The 18734-nt window shown below is 44.2% G+C and overlaps 1 protein-coding gene across 9 annotated transcripts in view; it reads left to right on the forward strand.

Moving 5' to 3' along the window:
* The window catches only part of PLEKHA5 (pleckstrin homology domain containing A5), a 162342-nt gene extending 158437 nt beyond the window's left edge, over positions 1-3905 (forward strand). For all 9 annotated transcript variants that reach the window (XM_072326737.1, XM_072326754.1, XM_072326770.1 and 6 more), the window contains one exon: positions 984-3905. Coding sequence is in view for 1 of the 9 variants with exons in the window: in XM_072326754.1 (XP_072182855.1) it covers positions 984-1018 (35 nt within the window). In the remaining 8 variants the exon portion in view is untranslated. The remainder of the gene's footprint in view (positions 1-983) is intronic.
* The last annotated feature ends 14829 nt before the right edge of the window (positions 3906-18734 follow it).

Genomic DNA, 18734 nt, shown 5'->3' on the forward strand with positions numbered 1-18734 from the left:
AGTGGTCTGCCTGCCTGCAGTAGTTCCTGCCCTTTCCCCTCTGCTCTGGTGTTGTGGAACAGTGAAAGATACACACATGAGCTTGGTGTCTCTCAAATGCAAGAAATCCTGGGTACTAGAAGGCTGCAGCATCAATCTTGTTCCTATGTGGCATCTGGAAAATGTATGGTAGATCTCAGAGAATCATGAGGTAATACCTATATTTGGCTTGCATGGTCAATTAGTAAAACGATACTCTGGGTACAGGGCCAGGAGAATTTGGCGTAGGAAATCCGTGGCATAGGATATTCTGGGACTAAGGAAAACCCATTAACACATAGCTGCTTTCTTTGCTACGGCCCTTGGGTTGCAGAGGCACATTCTGGATGCGTACCTTTGACACTGTTACGTTTTAAGCATTGCATTCAAGCCGAGTAGTGGAGGGATAATGAAAAGGATAGAGATAATGAAATTTTAGCAGTTCAGAAATAACTTTTACCAACAAACTGCTAACAGCTATTTATGGAAGTCCCTTCAGTAATAACCAAAAGGCAGCACAACTGGGGCTGAGCACAGGAACTTCAGCACACTGGTAGTGATGCTGCCAGCACAGCCTCATGCAGGGATAGCGCTGCGTCCTGCTGGAAACAGCACCTGGCGTTTGTCAAAGCAGCGAGGGCCTTTGCCACTGTCCCTGGTTCTATATGGAAGATGTTTGGAGCTGGCTGTGTTCAACAAGATAAAACTCTGAGAACAAAGACGTTTTCCTAGCTGTGTAAAGTTGTAAAAAAGCTTTACTTTTGCTTCTTGCTGACAAAGAATTTTCTGGAAAGCTAATCTTGGGAACAGCTTATTTCTGAGATAGTTTATTGTGTTCTACATCAGTGATAACTGCTGCTAGGATGAGGTCAGACATTCCGTGCTGCGTTGAATCCCAGGAGTTGTGTTATACAATATTCTGTTGTTGCTAAAATACGGTAACCTAACCTGTGTCTGTCTTCCAGCTCTAATGACTTCTGTTGAAACAATTCATGCCTGAGATGTATGGACCCGACCTACGGAAATGTGAGAAGATATTGTACAGTATATTTTAAATCTATGAAATTCATAGTTCTGATGCTTTTGGCCGCAGAGCATCATTTTATCACTTCCTGGAAAATGTTTATTCCAAGAGAGCTTTAAATGGCCCATATGTACACTCAACAACCTTCAGATCGTTCTCCTGATACCAGCTTGCTGCTATGATTTCTGTGCACATCCAATAAAGGCTCTTCTCAGTGTGCAGCCTATAGTCAGGACTTTATTTTCCAGAATTTAATGTTCTTTTAAGTACGGATCACATAAGTTTACTTTTTGGCTTCTTTTAGATGCATAACTCAGTTAATTTTACATATCACCACTAAAACCCCGTTTTACACTTTTTAAACACTACAATTTATTGTTTTAACATTTTATTTGTAAAATTTTTATATATATATATACATATAGATATATTTAAAATGTGCCATTTTTATTATTGCTTAGTAAAAGATGTTCCGTTTCTGTTGTAATTATTCCTTGGTCAGGTTGCAATGTCAGCAGTTACTGCCACACTTCTGTCAACATATACTTCAATGTCAGTGCTTACTTTTACTTAAATAAAATGGAGTGTAGGTATTTTGAGGTACTGGGCTTTTCCTTTGTTGGGTTAGCGTGTGTACAGCAATAAGCAGGTTCTCAGTCCAGTACTTAGTTTGTGTACAAATGTAATTATGTTCATTGTTTATATATTATACAATGAGCACACGCGATGTAAGTAAAGAAGCCACTTATTGTTCAGATAAGAATGTTCATAACCCATTTCTTTTATATCATACAAAATAAATGTTGATGTTCTTAAGGACTGGTATGGTTAGTATTTCTTCCAGCAAGCAGATGTCATACAGCATATTCCACCTTTTGATGTGGGGAGTGCAACAATCTTATCTCACTGGCGACACCACCTGTCAACCAGAGTAGCATGACAGACTCTTAAGATTCCAGTCTTCCTCTACAGGAAAGAATAAGGCTGCAACACACGACAAAAAGACAACGTGAGAATGAGATGCAAGAAATACAGGTTCAGCTCCTGACTCTCCCGGGCTTGTATCACCACGATGGAATAATTGCTTAGTCATTCTGTGTACCTCCATTTCCTGCCTGTTTATTTGAGACGGAATAGCCCGCCTTGCTGAGGTGTGGCAAGCAGTCACAGTGTTTGGAAACGTCGAATGCCACATTCAGCGGGGATAGGGAGAGACGTATGATGATTCCTTGAGGCTCTGACATCTGCAAAGCATCTTCCAGAAACCGAAAGAAAACCCGAGGCCATTTGTCAAGTGTCATCATCCTACAGATGTTGCTGGCTTCACTTCTCCTTCTTACGCAGCTGTCTGAATTTGCCTGAGACGAGAGGTTTAGAAAAGAATGATGAAAAATGAAATGATTTAAAGGGCAAGCTTTTGAGTCTAAGATGTAAAGCTAAGAAACCTTTTAAAGATTCAAGCAACCGCTGTGTGCTTTGGTGCATGTGCGTGCCATAAGTAGTAAGGAAAGTTCCTTAAGAAGGCAACTGCCATCTCTCACTGTGCTCTTTCTATCACACAAATCATAGCCCATTCAAGTTAATCTTAAGGTACTAGAGACTCTGTAATTCATTGTGCTTTTCCGAAGAGGAGTGCCTAAAATTGACACATGGTTTGAAATTAACTCCTTATCATTACCACCTTGAGAAGGAGGTTGCGTTCGCTGTACATTCCTGCCTCTCCCAGCTCTGCTCTCAGGTTTTTCTGGGGCTCTATGCCACAGAGACACAGAACACACTGACTACCTGCTGCTCTGCCTTTTTCTTTGAAAAGAACTGGGAGGCAGAAAGTAGCAGCGGAGCTGCTATGAGGGTCATAGTGAAAGAGGTGGCGGAAGGAAAGAGATGAATCACGATGCAGGCAGACAGCACGCAGCTGAAAGTTTGACCAAGTAGCCCTTCCTCTTTTTATGGAACAAGAGCCCCAGATTAGCACGTCCTTCCATCCAAAATGCAGAACAGGAGGAATGTGATTTTTATAGCTCAGCCAGCTGAGATTTAAGTTCAGTGGCATCACTAGAACACCTGGGGCAAAACAAATATAACACACCCTGTTCCCTCCCTAACTCTTACACAGAGAGCTGTTCTGCTGTCAAGCTTTGCAATCTCTTTCTGTCCTCACTGCCAAAAAAAAGAAAAGATTTGCAACCAATAAAGGAAAGAATGACTAAGTGGTTTTTGGACACTTGTAGATCTTGTCTGCGTTTGAAGCAGCTGTCAGTTTGGTGTGTCTGCACAGCGCGTGCAGTTTGTGCTGAGCTTGGGGGCGCGTGGGAGAATTTGCAAGTTTTTGCTGGTGTAACTCTTGGCAAAGATGGCAGGTATGAATGGTGCAGGAATGCAGTCACACTCACAGACTGTAACTTCGCTTCCTGTGGGCGCTTGCAGCGAAGACTTGCCGTTTCATTGGGTGCTCAATCTTTTTGTCTTATGGAAGAGAACTAATGGCTCTGCGTTCTCACAGGGCATTTACTGTCTTTTACCTCATCAGAACGGCTCATCCCGGTGATCGTACTCTGAGATACAGAAATATCAGAATACTGATATCGTCGGCTTTCAAGCATCTTTTTAAGTTTGTATCTAGGATATTTTTATATTTCTGATCGATTGCTTTATTGGCTATTGCACTGACACTTGTATATATACAGAACATGTACTTTTTTTTTCAAAAGCAAGAGTCCTTAGGAATAATGCAACACATTCTCTACAGATGTTCATGCTTTTCGGAACCAATTACATCTATTTTTTGTCTTCTGTTCACCATTTGCATTGTTCCAAGACTACTAGAGAATGTGATTCTTTTCACTCCCCCAATAAAGTGACGTAACTCAAAAAGTTACGGTTGGTGTCTTGGCAGTTTTTGTATGTCGTGGACTGTCTACAGAGCAGGGCCTCGGCAGGCAGTGCAAGCCCAAACTTTGTATGTACTATTACTGAGGGAGGGGAGAAGTAACCGTCAGTTAATACTTCCTTATAAATGTCTGTCATAAAACGAATACAATAAAGTCCAATTTTCACAAAATCTGGGAAAAAAAAAAAAAAATGAAAAACAGTTTGTTTTTATCTAAATCTCTCTAATTGCACAGACTGGGGAGGAATCGCTGCTCACCCTGCTGGATCCACAAGGTGTAGAAACCAGGAGCTCACACACAAAGAATTTGTGTGCATTACGCTGCTATCTGTAGATGTATTAAATTCTCCAGCATTTGGACAGGTGGGTCAGGTTATATCCTGGGAGAGCAAAGTAGCAGAGTGGAAGGTTTTTGGTCATGGCGGCTTTGATAGCTTTTACATGGAACTTCACGCTGCACTTTAACAATAAGGTCAGTTCTTTTCTAATAAGAGCATAAATAGTACTCATTCAGATCTCAGAAATGGGCCACCGAGTCTTTTCTGCACAATATATTTCCATCTCTGTGATCCTGCATTCTGCTGTACTTTTCCTGAAGTTATCCGAGGGTTTGAATTCTCAGTTGTTATTTTCCATCTTTTAGGAAGTTGGCTTTTAAACGGCCTAAGAGCAAATTGCCGATACCTGGCATTAATTGTATGTATGAAACAACTTCATTTAACTTTTTTAAAGATGCATGTGAAGATGACAAAGCAACATCTGGCCTTCATTTCTGCTAAAGAACGGCATGTATATACTTGCAGTTGTATCCCTGGAGCTGCTCAGCTTGTCCATATGGGAACACTGAAGAAGCTGCTACGAAATAAAATAGAATATACTCTGGTGTCGGAAAGCAAACGTCTGGCCCAAAGGGAAGGCTAAAAGCAGCTGTTTTCTGAACTTGACACGCACAACTTATTACCCAGCTGTTCCAGATGTGTTCAAATGTTACTTACAGAATGAAGCTCTTGGTAGTATTTGGAGATGTTTCTCCACTCCGTCCGATGCCAAAGAAAATGTTTTTAAGGTCTGCCTAAATCCATCAGCTGGCTGCTGTTGTGAAACTGCAGGCAACTCGTAATTGTAGCTACGGGTTAAGTGACATCACCACGGCGGCTGGTGATCGATTGATTCGTGTCACAGTCTTGCTATGGATGTGTTTAAAGACACTATAGACACTATTTAGGCTGGGTTAGTCTGTTCGGTATAAAAGAAAAGGCTGTGGGCAAGTGGTGCCATTTCCAGTGGATTGCTGTAGAGAATAACAGGACAAAAACAGATGTGATCTCATTAACTTCTTTATTGCTGAAACCAAACCTAAAATAAGGAATTGATTTTTTTTTTTTTTTTTGGTCAAATTCTATCCAGACCCCTATTCAATGGAATGGGAAGACTTCAAAGAATTGCGGACTAAAAATGGAAACACACTCTTCCTCTTTTGAAGGTGAAATCGGCGTGGTTTAAAAGAAAAAGAAATGCAGGCCCTGCAGATTCAACTTTACACATAGGAGCAGCAAAATTTACTCCTGACTTAGAGATTAGCTGGGGCTAACCATCAAATAATAAGTAGGTGTGATCAGTAGGTACAAACAAGTAGAAACCGCCACTGATTGACAGGAGAACATCTCAAAGTGATGGCAAAAGAAGTTCAGCAACACTCAGCAATGTTGCCCCACCACAATAGGAATTTCTGCTCAGGCTTTGCACTGCATGTGCAGCAGACCGCTCTGTGTGTTGTGCAGGTTTCTTCTTGGTAAAATCCTATGGAGGAGTGAGGAAGCTGTTTCAGATGTTTTTGCTTTTAAGATAAATTATTTTGTAATATTTTCATGCTTAGCCACCAGTTCTGGAAGGAGCCATTAGTGGCTGTTTCTCTTTTTAAGTACTGCAAAGATCTTATCTAGACAGGGAAAAAAAGGAACGTTCTGATGACTGTTTTCTAATGTTTCTGACTGATGATTTCTATGCTTGATTTCTTGCCTGGGAGACTTTGCACACGCAGGGGCCAATATGGCGCTAATGTGAACTTGCGTGTGAGTGAGGACTGCCTGAATGGTCATTCTTGAGTACGGAGATTGCTTGGAAACCTGCAAGCATTTGATCTGAAGCTCCTTTGAAAAAGCCATTTAGCTGGGGTTTTTTTTATCAACACAGCTACAGTATTTCTGTAAGTCCTGGCTCTAGAGTATCATGCCTACAGACAAGAAGTACTGTCATAAATGCAAAATGCCAGGATAATGAGATGCCAATGGTTATTTGCAAGGCGGTAGTTACTGAAGAATCAGCCTCAACCACTGAGCAAATTATGTTGGTGAAGAAGGGGCTTATACTCCAATTGCTGGTATGCTCCCTGCTTATAGAATCTGATCCTTTTGGTGTAAGGGGGAAAAACTACTCTGAGCTCACAGAATTTTATTTAAGCCTCTTCTTTCATGATCTTAAAGCTGTTCCCCTCTGTGTAATCAGCAAAATACAACGTAGCTGAGCTTCATTTCATTAACTATCGAGAATTTAGGATGAAGAAAACCAGAGGTCGTGACATTTTGGTCATTTTTACCTCATTAAAATCTTACGGCCCCGGAGAAACACAGTAAGGTCATGTTTGTAAAAGGTGGGAGTCCAAAGCCTCGCTTTGAGCCATGCCTATTTCAGAGGAGTGCTCTGCATGAATTATCATGCATCTTTCCCAGCTGAGTCTGGTTCCAGGCTAAAGCACTTCAGTTATTTCACCTTCGAGCAGGACCCCCACCTTCTTCATTTTCAGGCAACTAACTACAGGCAGTCTGAGAAGTCTTGAGATCTCTGCTCATCTGATAGCTCTAAACTGCTGGGAGGGCGACTGTATATACATGCAAATCCAAGATAAATCCTGAGCACTCTGCACCTGACGGACGATTTCCAAACCCTCTGATGCTGTAACTGCATCTTTGTCTGAACGCAGCTGTCAGGCTTGCAGATAGCCTCCTCCAACAGCAGTAGGGATGCATCCTGCTGGTTTTAAAGGTGCCCGGCAAGCTGGATTGTTTTGAGGAGTGCTGCAAGCAATCAGTATTACTGCAGCACAAGGCTGTCCCTCACATGGCCCTCCCTTTTTCCTGCAGCTTTCAGCGGGCACAAAAACAGCGCTGCTACCTGTTGGCCATCACACAGAAGCAGCCAGCCCACGCCTATTTCCATCACCGGAGAGGTACGTTGTGCTAAGGAGGGAAACAGAAGATGAAAGTCACATCCACCGCAGTCCAAGTTCAAGTACACACTGAAGGACCCCAAAGCACGGAGCCAGCTGCTGCTGCAGCCTTCCCGCTCTCTCCTCCTTTTTTTTCCTCCTTTTTCTTCACTGCCTCTGCTTTTGTCCCAGTGGCGCGGCTGCCATTGTGTAGAAGTTTTAGGGGATAAAAGCAAATGATTGCTGATGGGTGACATGATAGTGTTAAAATGCAAAAGCAGATTGGTTCTAATAGTGAGTGACACAGTAGCCCTGAAAAAGCAAGCGGAGGTGGCACAATAGGCTTAGAGAGACGGCCACAAGCTGAAGTGACTGACAAAAGAAACTGCAACACACAAATACCAATACGTGTCTGAAGAGCCCTGCTGCTAAAATGCCCACAACTGTCCGATGTCTTGCACTCTGGGAAAGCGCGTAGCTCGCAGGCCCAGATGCAGCCCAGGCCACAGGGTTGCCATCTCAGCAACACGGGGTGCCCCGCACATCGGCCTCTCTGGGAATCTGGGTGCTGAGCACGCGCAGGAAATCTGGGATTACAAACTTGTCTGAACTTTTCACAGCCAGACATTAACATGCGTATGCAGCAGCCCGTATGTAAATGATGTTATCTGAGCTGTTTTATGCATGCGTTTCCAGGATAAGAAAGGAGATTTCTTTGTGTGAACTAATTACCTGCTAAGAAAAAAAATAAAAAATAAAAAAATTAGAGCCTTTTTAATGTTAATGCTGGGCTGTATTTTTATTAACTTCCATGCTCCGCAATCCCCGCTGTATGTTTATTGTGTATTTTCAAATATTAAGGGCTTGATACTTGAAACTACATGAAAGAAGTTCCCAATGTGACTTTGCATAAGCAAGTTTCTTTGTGGGGTTGTAGCCACATCCCAAAGCCTTTTTTTCTTTGGCCATTAAACGGGGTCGCTTTACCAATCATAAAGACAAAGTGACTTCTAAGTATTCAATGTATTGCTGCTAGATCTTACACCGCAACAGTTAGGCAAGTGGGCAGTCATATTAAACTGGAACTACAGGAGTACAGCAAAACAGAGAATCACAGGATCACAGAATTGTTTGAGATGGAAGGGACCCTTAAAGGTCATCTACTCCGAGTCCTCTGCAATGGACAGAGATACCCACCACTCTATCAGAGCCCTGTCCAGCCCGACCTTGAGTGTCTCCACGGATGGCGCATCCACTGCATCTCTGGGCAGCCTGTTCCAGCGCCTCACCAGCCTTACTGTAAAAATACATTCTTTGCCTAATCTGGAGTCTCTCACAATCAAAGCAAGAGAGTTCATATTCATGTAGCAGGACTGAGCGCAGTGGGGGATCAGCCCTTTTGGCTTCAAGTGGACAGCTTGCATGATTAAAAGTGAAACATACCCCTGCTGCAAGCGTTACGTCAGGAGATCATCTGTGCAAAAGTCCATTCTCTTGTGGCTGCCGCATCTCAGCCAAAATTCAGCATGTTACTCATTAATACTATAATTAGATAAGGGATGAGGGGAGTAACTCTCAAATATTTCATATTTTGATACGCGTACAACTTTAAAATCAGTATTTATTTTAGCATACCTTTTAAAGCATGGTAGAAACAAGGTTAAATTTATACATATATATATATATATATTACCATATAGCATAAGTTGTTAATAATAGAATCATAGAATCGCAGAATGGCCTGGGTTGAAAAGGACCTCAAAGACCATGTAGTTTCAACTGCCCTGCCACGGGCAGGGTTGCCAACCACCAGACCAGGCTGCCCAGAGCCTTTTAAGTTATATATAATGGAAAGGACTGAGCAAGCGATATTCCAAAGCAAGTTATAGCAGTCCAGCACAGGTGGTGGTCTGAGGTCACCCGGAGCAATTGCAGGAAGTCCCGAGATCTCACTGTATCAGCATGGAAAAGATCTCCAAGACATGCGCTAATGCAGCGAAACTGAAAGACAAGTGTTTTGTGGTTGCTGATCCAGTGCTTATTCCATGTCAAAATAAATCAGTGGGGTGGGAGGAAGAACAGGTTTTGGTTGGTTGGGTGGGTTTTTCTATCAAGTTCCACTTTAAGCTGGCTGCTTCACTGCCTCTTTACTTGGAACTCCTGTCTGTGAAACTGGAAAGGGACCCCCACTGAGAAACGTTTGCATAAGATCAGGAAGTGGGGCTCAAAGTATCAGGGAGATGAGAAATTGGGACCTGAAGTGGGGCCAAACAGTTTTTCCTTGGGAGAAATGAGACAAAGGAGGTCATCGCTCTGCAAAGCTGATACCTTGATGCCTCTCAGAGCCTGAGTTACACTTGTTATGGAATATGTGCCTCTTCGTTGTGCCTCTCACATCAGCACAACCTAAATCAAATAGCTTTCTCAACCTGTCATCCACAGTTTGATCTGAAAGACTTGCCTGTACACTTGAATTGCTATAAGACGTGCCACCTTGAAAATCAGACCTTTTTCATCTTGCTCTAAACTGTGTTGTAATAAAAATGTTTCCTATATTTTCCAGGCTTTAAATATCTGAATTCACTACTCGCCAAGATGAAACAAACATTTGGCACTGCCAAGCTCATTCAGAAATTCAACTCTGAAGATAATGGTTCTGATAAATTATTAGGCTAAGTGTAACACAATGCAAAACCTCCACCATTTGTTCTGATGCAGCAAGCAGAGTCTTCTTAGCAGCTTGTGTAACAACAGCTTTCAGTGAATGGTTCAAAGACAGACAACCAGACCTCGGGGCAATCATGTGAAAGAGATTCTGCTTTGCCCACCCAAACAGTGGTTAAATTGCTGCATGACAAAATGATAAAATGGTTTGTGGACTCCTATATAATCAGTTGCTTTGGTGAGTCTGCAAGCAACTGAGCTGAGAATAGAGTTCAGGAGATGGAATCTTTGCTTTGCCTATTAGCACATCTGCAGGGCAGGTCATTGGGGCATTAAGCTAATTTAGGCTTTAGGTCTCCCAATTCTGCTACGTGTTCCAAGCTTCCTGAGAGAGGGACCCTCTGAACTATTTAAATTCTGAATTACAGAAGGGTCACAGTGCAACTTAGGATCTTCCCTATGAGGTGCGTTGAGTCCCACCTGCTCGCAGCCATTTTCTATAGGCCAGCTACATCAGCTCTCTCCTCAGCTCCCCAGCGCTCAGGCTGTTTGACATTTTGTTCCCACTGAGGTCAAAGGGAGTTCCTAGTGCTTCTGACAAACAGTTTGGGAACTCAATCAACCTGTGTCTAGTCAAAAACGCTTTACTTTCTCCTTCCTTATTTACATCACAAGGATCTCAGCCATCCAGCCATTTTCTGTCACTGTGGTAAAATAAAATTTGCAATGTGGATGGAATAGTTTCACAGGTCCCCCAGAAATGATTCTTGGGGTGATCACCCAACAGGCTGCCAAACCGTGGCATGAAAGACAATGCATTTACATGGAACAGAATGGCCAGAATTGAGCTGATAAAATCCCAGCGTTGTCAGTATGACCCCAAGCAGCTCAGAGTGCCACAGAAATCCTCTCCATCTCTTGCCCCAAAGCTGCCATGCAGGCATCTCAGCATAGATATACATACATAGAGATAAAAGGAGTAACACTTGTTACACTGATGGCCTTGGACTGCAGAACGTGCTGTTGTTTGCATAGGTTTCTTGCCGGATATTGCTGCCTTCTACAAGACATTTCTGTTGACAGGGAGGGCCAAAAGAGGATATGGGAATGCTAGGTGCTGCCCCATCAAATGAGATAGGTGAATTCAAGAGGAGGTCAATGAGGCACTGGAGGGGGAAGAAATGTGCATGAGAGTTCCATTTTTTTTGCCAGATTGCAAGCGTTTTCCAGCTTCAAAAGGCAAGAATGGAGAAGTTTGCAAAGTCAAACTGGGAAGATCTGACATGCAAGCATTCCCCTGGCTCTGCTGTCAGCACAATGACCAGCAATGCAGCTCCTCTGGCACAGAATCACTGCAGTGAGCTGATGAAGATCTTTTCAGTCCCTGGGCTTCCCAGTGCTGTCATGACAACAGCTACTTTCTTGGGCCGGCTGAGACCCCTTTTCACATTCACTGAATGCCATGCACGGAAAAGTAGGTTGTTCTCATCAATCTCCCTCTCTCTCTGAGGTTTGATTGAGAATAGGGAGGGGTGCTGTACTGCTATGGGCTTGGCTTATTTTCCAAGAATATGGCACACGCTGATCTTACATGAAAGGTTTGAAGAGTTATGACTTGGAAACACAATTCTGATGGCTGGGTATATAAATACGGTATCTGTAATAAAAACTTTCCCTTAGTGGCAAAATGACAATAAAGTTATATTGGAATTACATCAGTTTCAATTACTTTGAGAGTGACTTCTGTTTGGTGAATGCTGTAGTAACAGAAAGGTGAGTCTGACACACTGCTCCACAGCAGCATCTTGCCTGAGGCTGATCAGACTGGGATAAATGCCTCTCTAAGGGACAACCTCTCTCTCCCTTTACTCTCCAGCACACACATATTTGGGAATTATAAAAAATACATAATCTCAGCTGCTGGTCACTTTTAATCTCACAGAATTAAGCAGGATACTAGATTTGTCACACGTGCTATCATGGGAATTCTGAATTCACTTATTGGTATCTCAGGCTGCATCTGAACCTACCTGCAGGGACTCAACACTTGGTTCCTGTCGTGAGGTTCACCCTGGAGGTTTTCAAGGAACATCTGGATGTTGCGTTGAGGGACATGGTTTAGTGAGAACTATTGGTGATGGGTGGGTGGTTGGACTGGATGATCCTATAGGTCTTTCCCAACCTTGGTGATGATTCTGTGATTCTGCAAGTGATGAGTGCTGGGAACATGGCTTTCTCCCCCATGTGGATGTGGGTGACAAAGCCAGGGTATATGGCTATACCTCTAAACACAGAGAAACATGTATTGTTTTTGCAGATATGACAATGCCTGTGTCACTGTAACATGGAAATAACATCTCAGCTTTACAGAATCACAGAAGAGTTGAGGTGAGAAAGCATCTCTGAAGATCATCTAGTCCAAAGCCCCTGCTCAAAACAGGCAGCTACAACAAGTTCCTCAGGACCACATCCAGATGTGCTGTGACTTTTCTCGGGAACGGAGACTCCCCAACCTCTTTGGGCCATCTCTTCTGTGCTTAACAACCCTCAGAGTGAAAAAAGTTATTTCTTATGTTTCAATAGAATTTTTCTGTATTTTACTTTCTGCCCATTTCCTCTGGCCCCTTTGCCTCTTACCACTGAGAAGAGTCTGGCTCTAACTTTTACCTTTCCCAGCAGGTATTTATAGTTTCCCACCCCCTCTTCCCCCGCCCCAGCCTTCACACCATGGGCTGAGCAGTCCCAGCTCCCTCAGCCTCTCACCATCTGGCAGAAGCTTCAGTCCCTTCAGGGCCCCTGGCTGGGCCCGCTGCAGCCCACAGCTGTGGGTGGAAGGACACATGTTCACATGAGCTTCATCTTGGAAAGTCACAAGATTCTTCTGAGAGCAAAGAAAAAAAAAAAGTCCAAACCCCACAACTAAGTTTCTACAGGGAGATTTTAATCTATTTTTTCTTTTTTTAATACTAATGTAATTAAAAAAAGAAAAAAAGAAAGTTAATTGTTCAATTAAAAATGTATATTCTAGATAAGGCCATACACTGGAGAAAGGGATTTTCAAAGCAGTCCTAGAAGAACGTGGAAAAGCTGCTGCGTGTTTGTACTCCTTCCAAACTGTGATTTGTATTTAATTAGCATTCAATTCATTATTCATTTCTGCTTGGTGGTAATGGTTACACACCAGTTTTGCAACCTGCAAGATCTTGATTATGTTTCTGGTTTTGAAAAGGAGCTCCATAGGTGCAAAGAGAGACTCCGCTCTTGACTTTGCATCTACATTTTTAGAAGCAAAACCCTGCTGTTATTTCCTGACTGGAGCTCTTGGGCAGAATTCCCCTCTGCTGGAATTGGCCCCTCCCCCCCACCTTTATTGTAGTGGTCTGCAGTAACTGACCTGCAGAAAGTAAATGGACACATTGGTGGCAGCCCTGTATTTGTGGTTGGGTGCACACCTTCATTTAATGCTGGAATCCAGCTCTGTTTTGCATAAGAATGTAGAAAACACGCATTCTTCATAATAACAGCATGTAAAGAGTCTTTAATCTGGAAGCAAATATGTTAATTATCTCCGGGTAAAACTAATCTAAATGGCAACCTTTAAGGATGTTGATTCCTCTGAAACACCAGGATTTTTGCTGCCTTTTTTTGGAAAAGAGCAAACTGTGCCAGTAAAAAATACACACAAGGAACTATGGGCACAAGAAAAAGTCTCTGGTAACCAATATAAACGCACTGCTTGAATCAAAATGTAAAAATACTGACCATATCCACAACAAAATGACACTCTTTGTTATTCCAGAGCACTGTGCATATCGTTTTTTGATACTCCGATGATGTATTTTATCAGCCGTGTACATTTTCCGGAGTGAGCACCTGTCTGAAGGATTTCAAAGGAAAACATCTTTTAATATCTACTTACACAAGTCTGTGGAACTCACGATGACTCAGAGACAGGGTGACAGGAGTAACATTCAGAGAGATGTACCAGGGCAGAAGCGCTGCGAGTTACTTCTGCTTCTACAGCAGATTCTGAGCTGGTTCTCAGCTGTGTCTGTAATAACTGCTACTTTACCCTACCTACACAGTACCTACTTGAAATTCTGTGCTTCAGTTTCAGTTTTTGCAACAAGCAGCAGCCTACATAAAGGAACCACATTTTGAGGCCTTCCAGTTCCTCGTACTCATCTTCATGCTTTTTTTTCTTTTGTTTTTCTTTTGTATTTTCTTTTGGTATCACGTGGCATCAAATTTGGCATCAGTTAGAATGCATTTTAAAGAAGAGGTTTGATGCATCTTTAAAATATCTGTTTCCTTTCACTTGTGTCAGAGAATCTATATGCAGCACGGGCTTCTTCCTACCGTTTGTGTACATAAACGGCTCAGCGCAGGGGTGCTCTGATCTTGCAGGTTGTTACAGTAGCTCAAATGCAAACATAGTGAACATTAGGATGTGCTTTTGGATAAGTTCCAGAACTACAGAATGGAGTTTTCCATTCCTGAACTAACTGCTGGCACTTTAATACATACATCTTCTGCCATCCCTGTAGTGTGCATGGTTACATTTAATAGAGCTGTCTGAAGCTTTCTGAACTTTCCTGACTCGAAATCAACAGAGCAGCATTATATTATATATCTTTTTTCTCCTAGTTACTACTGAATTCCTAGTTGTATTCCTAATTGTAGTTGTACAACTAGTTCCTAGTTGTAGCTCATGGCATGAGCTTCCCAGCCAACTGTGCTGCACAACAGAAGGGGCAGTGTGTCCCCATGAGGGCGGTAACAAGACCTGGGTAGGGGAGAAGGGGCAGACAGACCCAAGCAATAACTAGAATCCACACTGACAAAGTGTTTTCCAACACTAGAGACAGCTCATAGGCCAATGGGGACAGAAGGACTTCAGCTGACACACATTTCCAGCAGGCTTCCTTTGACTAAACAGTGCTTGAATTTTCCTGTAGTCATGGTCTGCTTTCAAGCAAACAACATAGGGAAAGATTAAAGCTTTAAGAAGAAAACACCGTGGAAGGGAGTTTAAAGGAAGAATTAACTGAGTGCTGTAGGAGAGGGTGGGGTTGGGATTGCAGAATAAGCTGGTTTCGGTCCGGTCTGAAGGGAAGGGTGAGAAATGAGCACTGGATGCTTACTTGAAGCAATGGGCAATTGCAGCCTCTTCCTCAAGACCTTGAATTTGGATGAGGAAGGGTGGGGCAGAGAGAAGGGGAGGGTACAGTCCCCAGAGACTGCTGAGCAGGCAGAATGTTGTGAGCAAGGTGAGTCATGAGGTGCAGGCAGCAGGAATTTCCTGCAGTGTTTAAGACATGCATGTGGAGGCAGAGGCAGGAGAGTGCAGTGACCAAGTGCCTCGTTTCACAGCATTTCCCAGGCCATCCTAACGAGTGCAGGATGTCATTTTTTGTTCCTGTATCTTAGGCCAACGGTACATATTTTTCTCTCTTTGTAGGCCTTTCTCAATGGTTTGTTTTGCTTGCATACTATGCCTCATAGTATAATGACGCTGATCAACACCAGGAAGAAAAGCTCAAACAGACTGCACCGCATGTACCAAATCTTCTGATGATCTCAGCTAATTGTTCTTTAAAAAAAAGCAAAACAAAACGTGAAATTGTTGTGACTCAAGGAAAAGAAGAAACTGCTTTGGAGTCTGCTCACTATTGATTCTGCTGTCAGTGTGAATTCCCTGCACCCCTGTGATCCGGAGGTAAGACAAAGTGCACTCTTCATTTCTTCCCCGTGCTCTGCTGTGTCTGTGTCTGCAAAGGAATTCAAATCTCCTCCAGATTGCCTGGGCTGTTTGTTCTTGTACTGCTGGAGGACAGCACTACTTCAGCTCTTTGGCTGTGAACAAGATTTGCTAACCTGCTGGTCTGGGGGTTTTGTTTCTTTTCTTTCCTTTGTACCTTGTTGAGAATGTCTTCCAAATACTACGGATTAAGTTTGGGCATAACCACATCAGCTCTAAAGCACTGACCCTGTTGTAATGATCACCTCAAATCAGACTGAGCATACCAGAGCCCTTTGTGTGAAGGACAAAGTAACATCCTCCCTTGAAGTGTAACTGAATGTGTAAGTTATTTTTTTCTAATGGATTTCCTAGCAGCGTTATCTCTTGTTTTGGGCTTTTATCAGACCAATGCAGTTGATTGTGACACTACCAAGTTTGAGACTCACCTGTTCTCAGACAGATCTCGTCTTTTGACTGGAAGCAGGGTACGAAAAAGTCAAAAGCCTGCAAGAAAGAGAAGGGAGAATTACCTTTTCTGACCTGATTGAACTGTGACCTAGGAATGTCAGTAACAAGAGAGCGAAGTCATCACTGCTACTTCTGCTTGATTCGGACTTTAACACTTTAGGGAGCTCACGGACCAAGCCCTCATACAGGATTTTGTGGTTTCAAAGAACTGAAAGTAGGGCACTAAAGATCGTCAAAGTATTTCTTTGATGACTGCTGCAGTTCTCACCGCTGCGGCACTGATCTCCTGCTTTAACCGCTAAGCGATTGCCATTAGGCGAGTTCGTACCCTCCTTCCTATGCATCCTATCCTAAGGTTTCACTCCCTCTCTCCGAATACACAAATTACCCAACGAGCCGGCGTCCCTACTGCTGTACTTAAGAAAGTGAGAAGTGTCTGCATCCCCGTCACCTCTCGGCGGACTGACACTGGGAACCCGGTGAGCGCACATGACCTCAAAGAACCCGAGAGTTCCGAAGAAAGCACACGGCTACGGGCTTGTGAACACGGTGGGATGAATTCGGTCAACACACACTGGGGAGCACGGAGTTCTTTGAGATACGTTTCCTACTTCCTTTCTCTGCTCGTTGTCAGGTTGTCAACGGTGCTTTTCACTTCGCTCCGTTTAGATCTTTGTTTGCTGTTGATTCGGTCCCTTTCTGATTCTCGCCACAACCGAACTCCAGAGGGAAATCAGTTGCAGAAGAGGCGCAGCGATCGCTTCAGATACTGCTGCCTTCTGGCTGAATCGAAAGGTTGTTTTTGTGTGTGTGTTTTTTTTAAGCCTCGCTCTTCGTGCCTGATGAGATTAGTGACAATAACACCCACGGGAGTGCCACACCTTCATAGGCTGAGAGGGAAGTACAGAGCACGCCGTTCCTTCGGGGTGGCTGGGGTGGAGGGGGGGGGGGGGGGAGGAGGAGGCAGAGGATGTAGAAGCTCAGGGTTCGGTGATTGTTTCGATGGAGTCAGTAGAGCAGCGATGCTTACACTATGCGGATGAAGCAGCGTTACAGCCGTCCTCGTGTGTTTTAAAACATCCTTGCCATTTCCAGTGTCTAGCTGAGGCTTGTTTTGAGGAATCTGGAAAGCCATCGCGTATTTTTACTGCTGTTAGCCTCACAGATTGGCTTATGCTCCTCTGCAGGTTAAAGATGTCATTTGTTTGCTCTCAAAGACGAATGCAACGTCACATCCCTTTGCTCCAAGGCTGTGGAGCTCCCGCAGCACTGTGGCATTCTGTGCTGGCATCGCTCACTGCAGGCTGCTGGTGTTGCTGCGAACAGATATATGCGTGCAGATGGATGGGCGGGCAGCCAGCCCTGCTTGTGCTGATGTAGGGCTCAGGAGAACCCTCCCCAGATTTTAATCCTCTGTGGCTAACTTTTCCTGTTCCTCTGTGGCAATGCTAGACGAGCCTGCTATGACTTGAGGAGGTGGTAGTCTTCCTGTCGCACAGAGAACAAAGTCTTTCTGGACTGAGCTGTGGTTCAGTTTTGTCATCCGCTCTTAAGCCAAACCATCACCAGTTCATGATTTTTTCTTTTTAAATTTGGCAAGTTCAGTAAAAACTGCCTCAAAAAATGACTAATCTTTAAAATCCATACGAAATAGTGCTTTCTGCTTCATTTCTTCCTGCCAACCCTCCAAAAACGTGCCGGATTACCCATTTTCATCTCCGTGTCTGGGTGCTACCCACCTCCCTGCTCTATGGAAAATCCCCATCCCATACGGATTGCTGATCATTTCCAGGTGACAATTTACTGAAGGTATTCTCGATGTCCATACAGACAAGGCAAAAAAAACCAGCACGATCTACCTCGGGTCAACTTCAACCCCTTTTCTTCCAATATTAAAATGACTTTAATTGTCAAAGTTTGTTCTGAAGTCTCGGATGCGATTGGTGGTCGTCCCGCTCATCTTTCTCTCTTCCCCGTCTATTCTTCTTCAGATGGCAACGTTCCCAACTCTGCGAATTTAGCAGCCCTCGTTCTTCCAAACCTCGGCCCGAGTTTATGAGGAAAATATTAACCAACTGCCTCGGTTTCAGCACATTTAACTCTTAGGTTTTATTACCACTTCGGGCAGTGATGTGCGTTTTGCATTCAGCCTTGGCCACGCTGCAGCCTGGAAGCTTCTTATAGCAAAAGGGGGAGTGAGGCCACACTTCAGATACTCTCCTGATGCAAGACAGGGCTACACTTAAGCTTCTTTCTGCCAGTGCCACTGAAAACCTCTTTCTGTCCCCTTTGTGTCCCAGCCGAGCTCTCTCTTTTAGAGCTTCACACAGGGCAGAGTCACACTCTGACCCACTCCTTGTTGAGGGCCTCTCTCCCTTCCCTTGAGGAGGCACGCCGTTCCTCCCCCCGCACCATCTTCCCACTCTTCGCTCAGTGTTTCTCTTCGCCCCACAGCCCGCTGCCGCCCCGTGACTGCGAGTCGCGCCTCAGAGGCGGGGCGGCGTATGACGGCCGCCTCGCCCCCCCGCCCCCCCCTGCACCCGGTGCCCGCCGGTGACGCGCAGCACGCGAGACGCGACCTCCTCCCGCGCTCCGCCTTCCGCCAGCTTTTTGTCCCCGGGCGCCTTCCGTAGCGCGTGCGGCGGTGGAGGTTCGGGCCCCTCCTCTTTGCGGCTCGCGCCGCCGCGCGATTGTGCGGGTGAGAAGGGCGAGGGCGGGGGGA

This window comes from Excalfactoria chinensis, chromosome 1, assembly GCF_039878825.1.
Source record: "Excalfactoria chinensis isolate bCotChi1 chromosome 1, bCotChi1.hap2, whole genome shotgun sequence".
Taxonomy (NCBI): Eukaryota; Metazoa; Chordata; class Aves; order Galliformes; family Phasianidae; genus Excalfactoria; species Excalfactoria chinensis.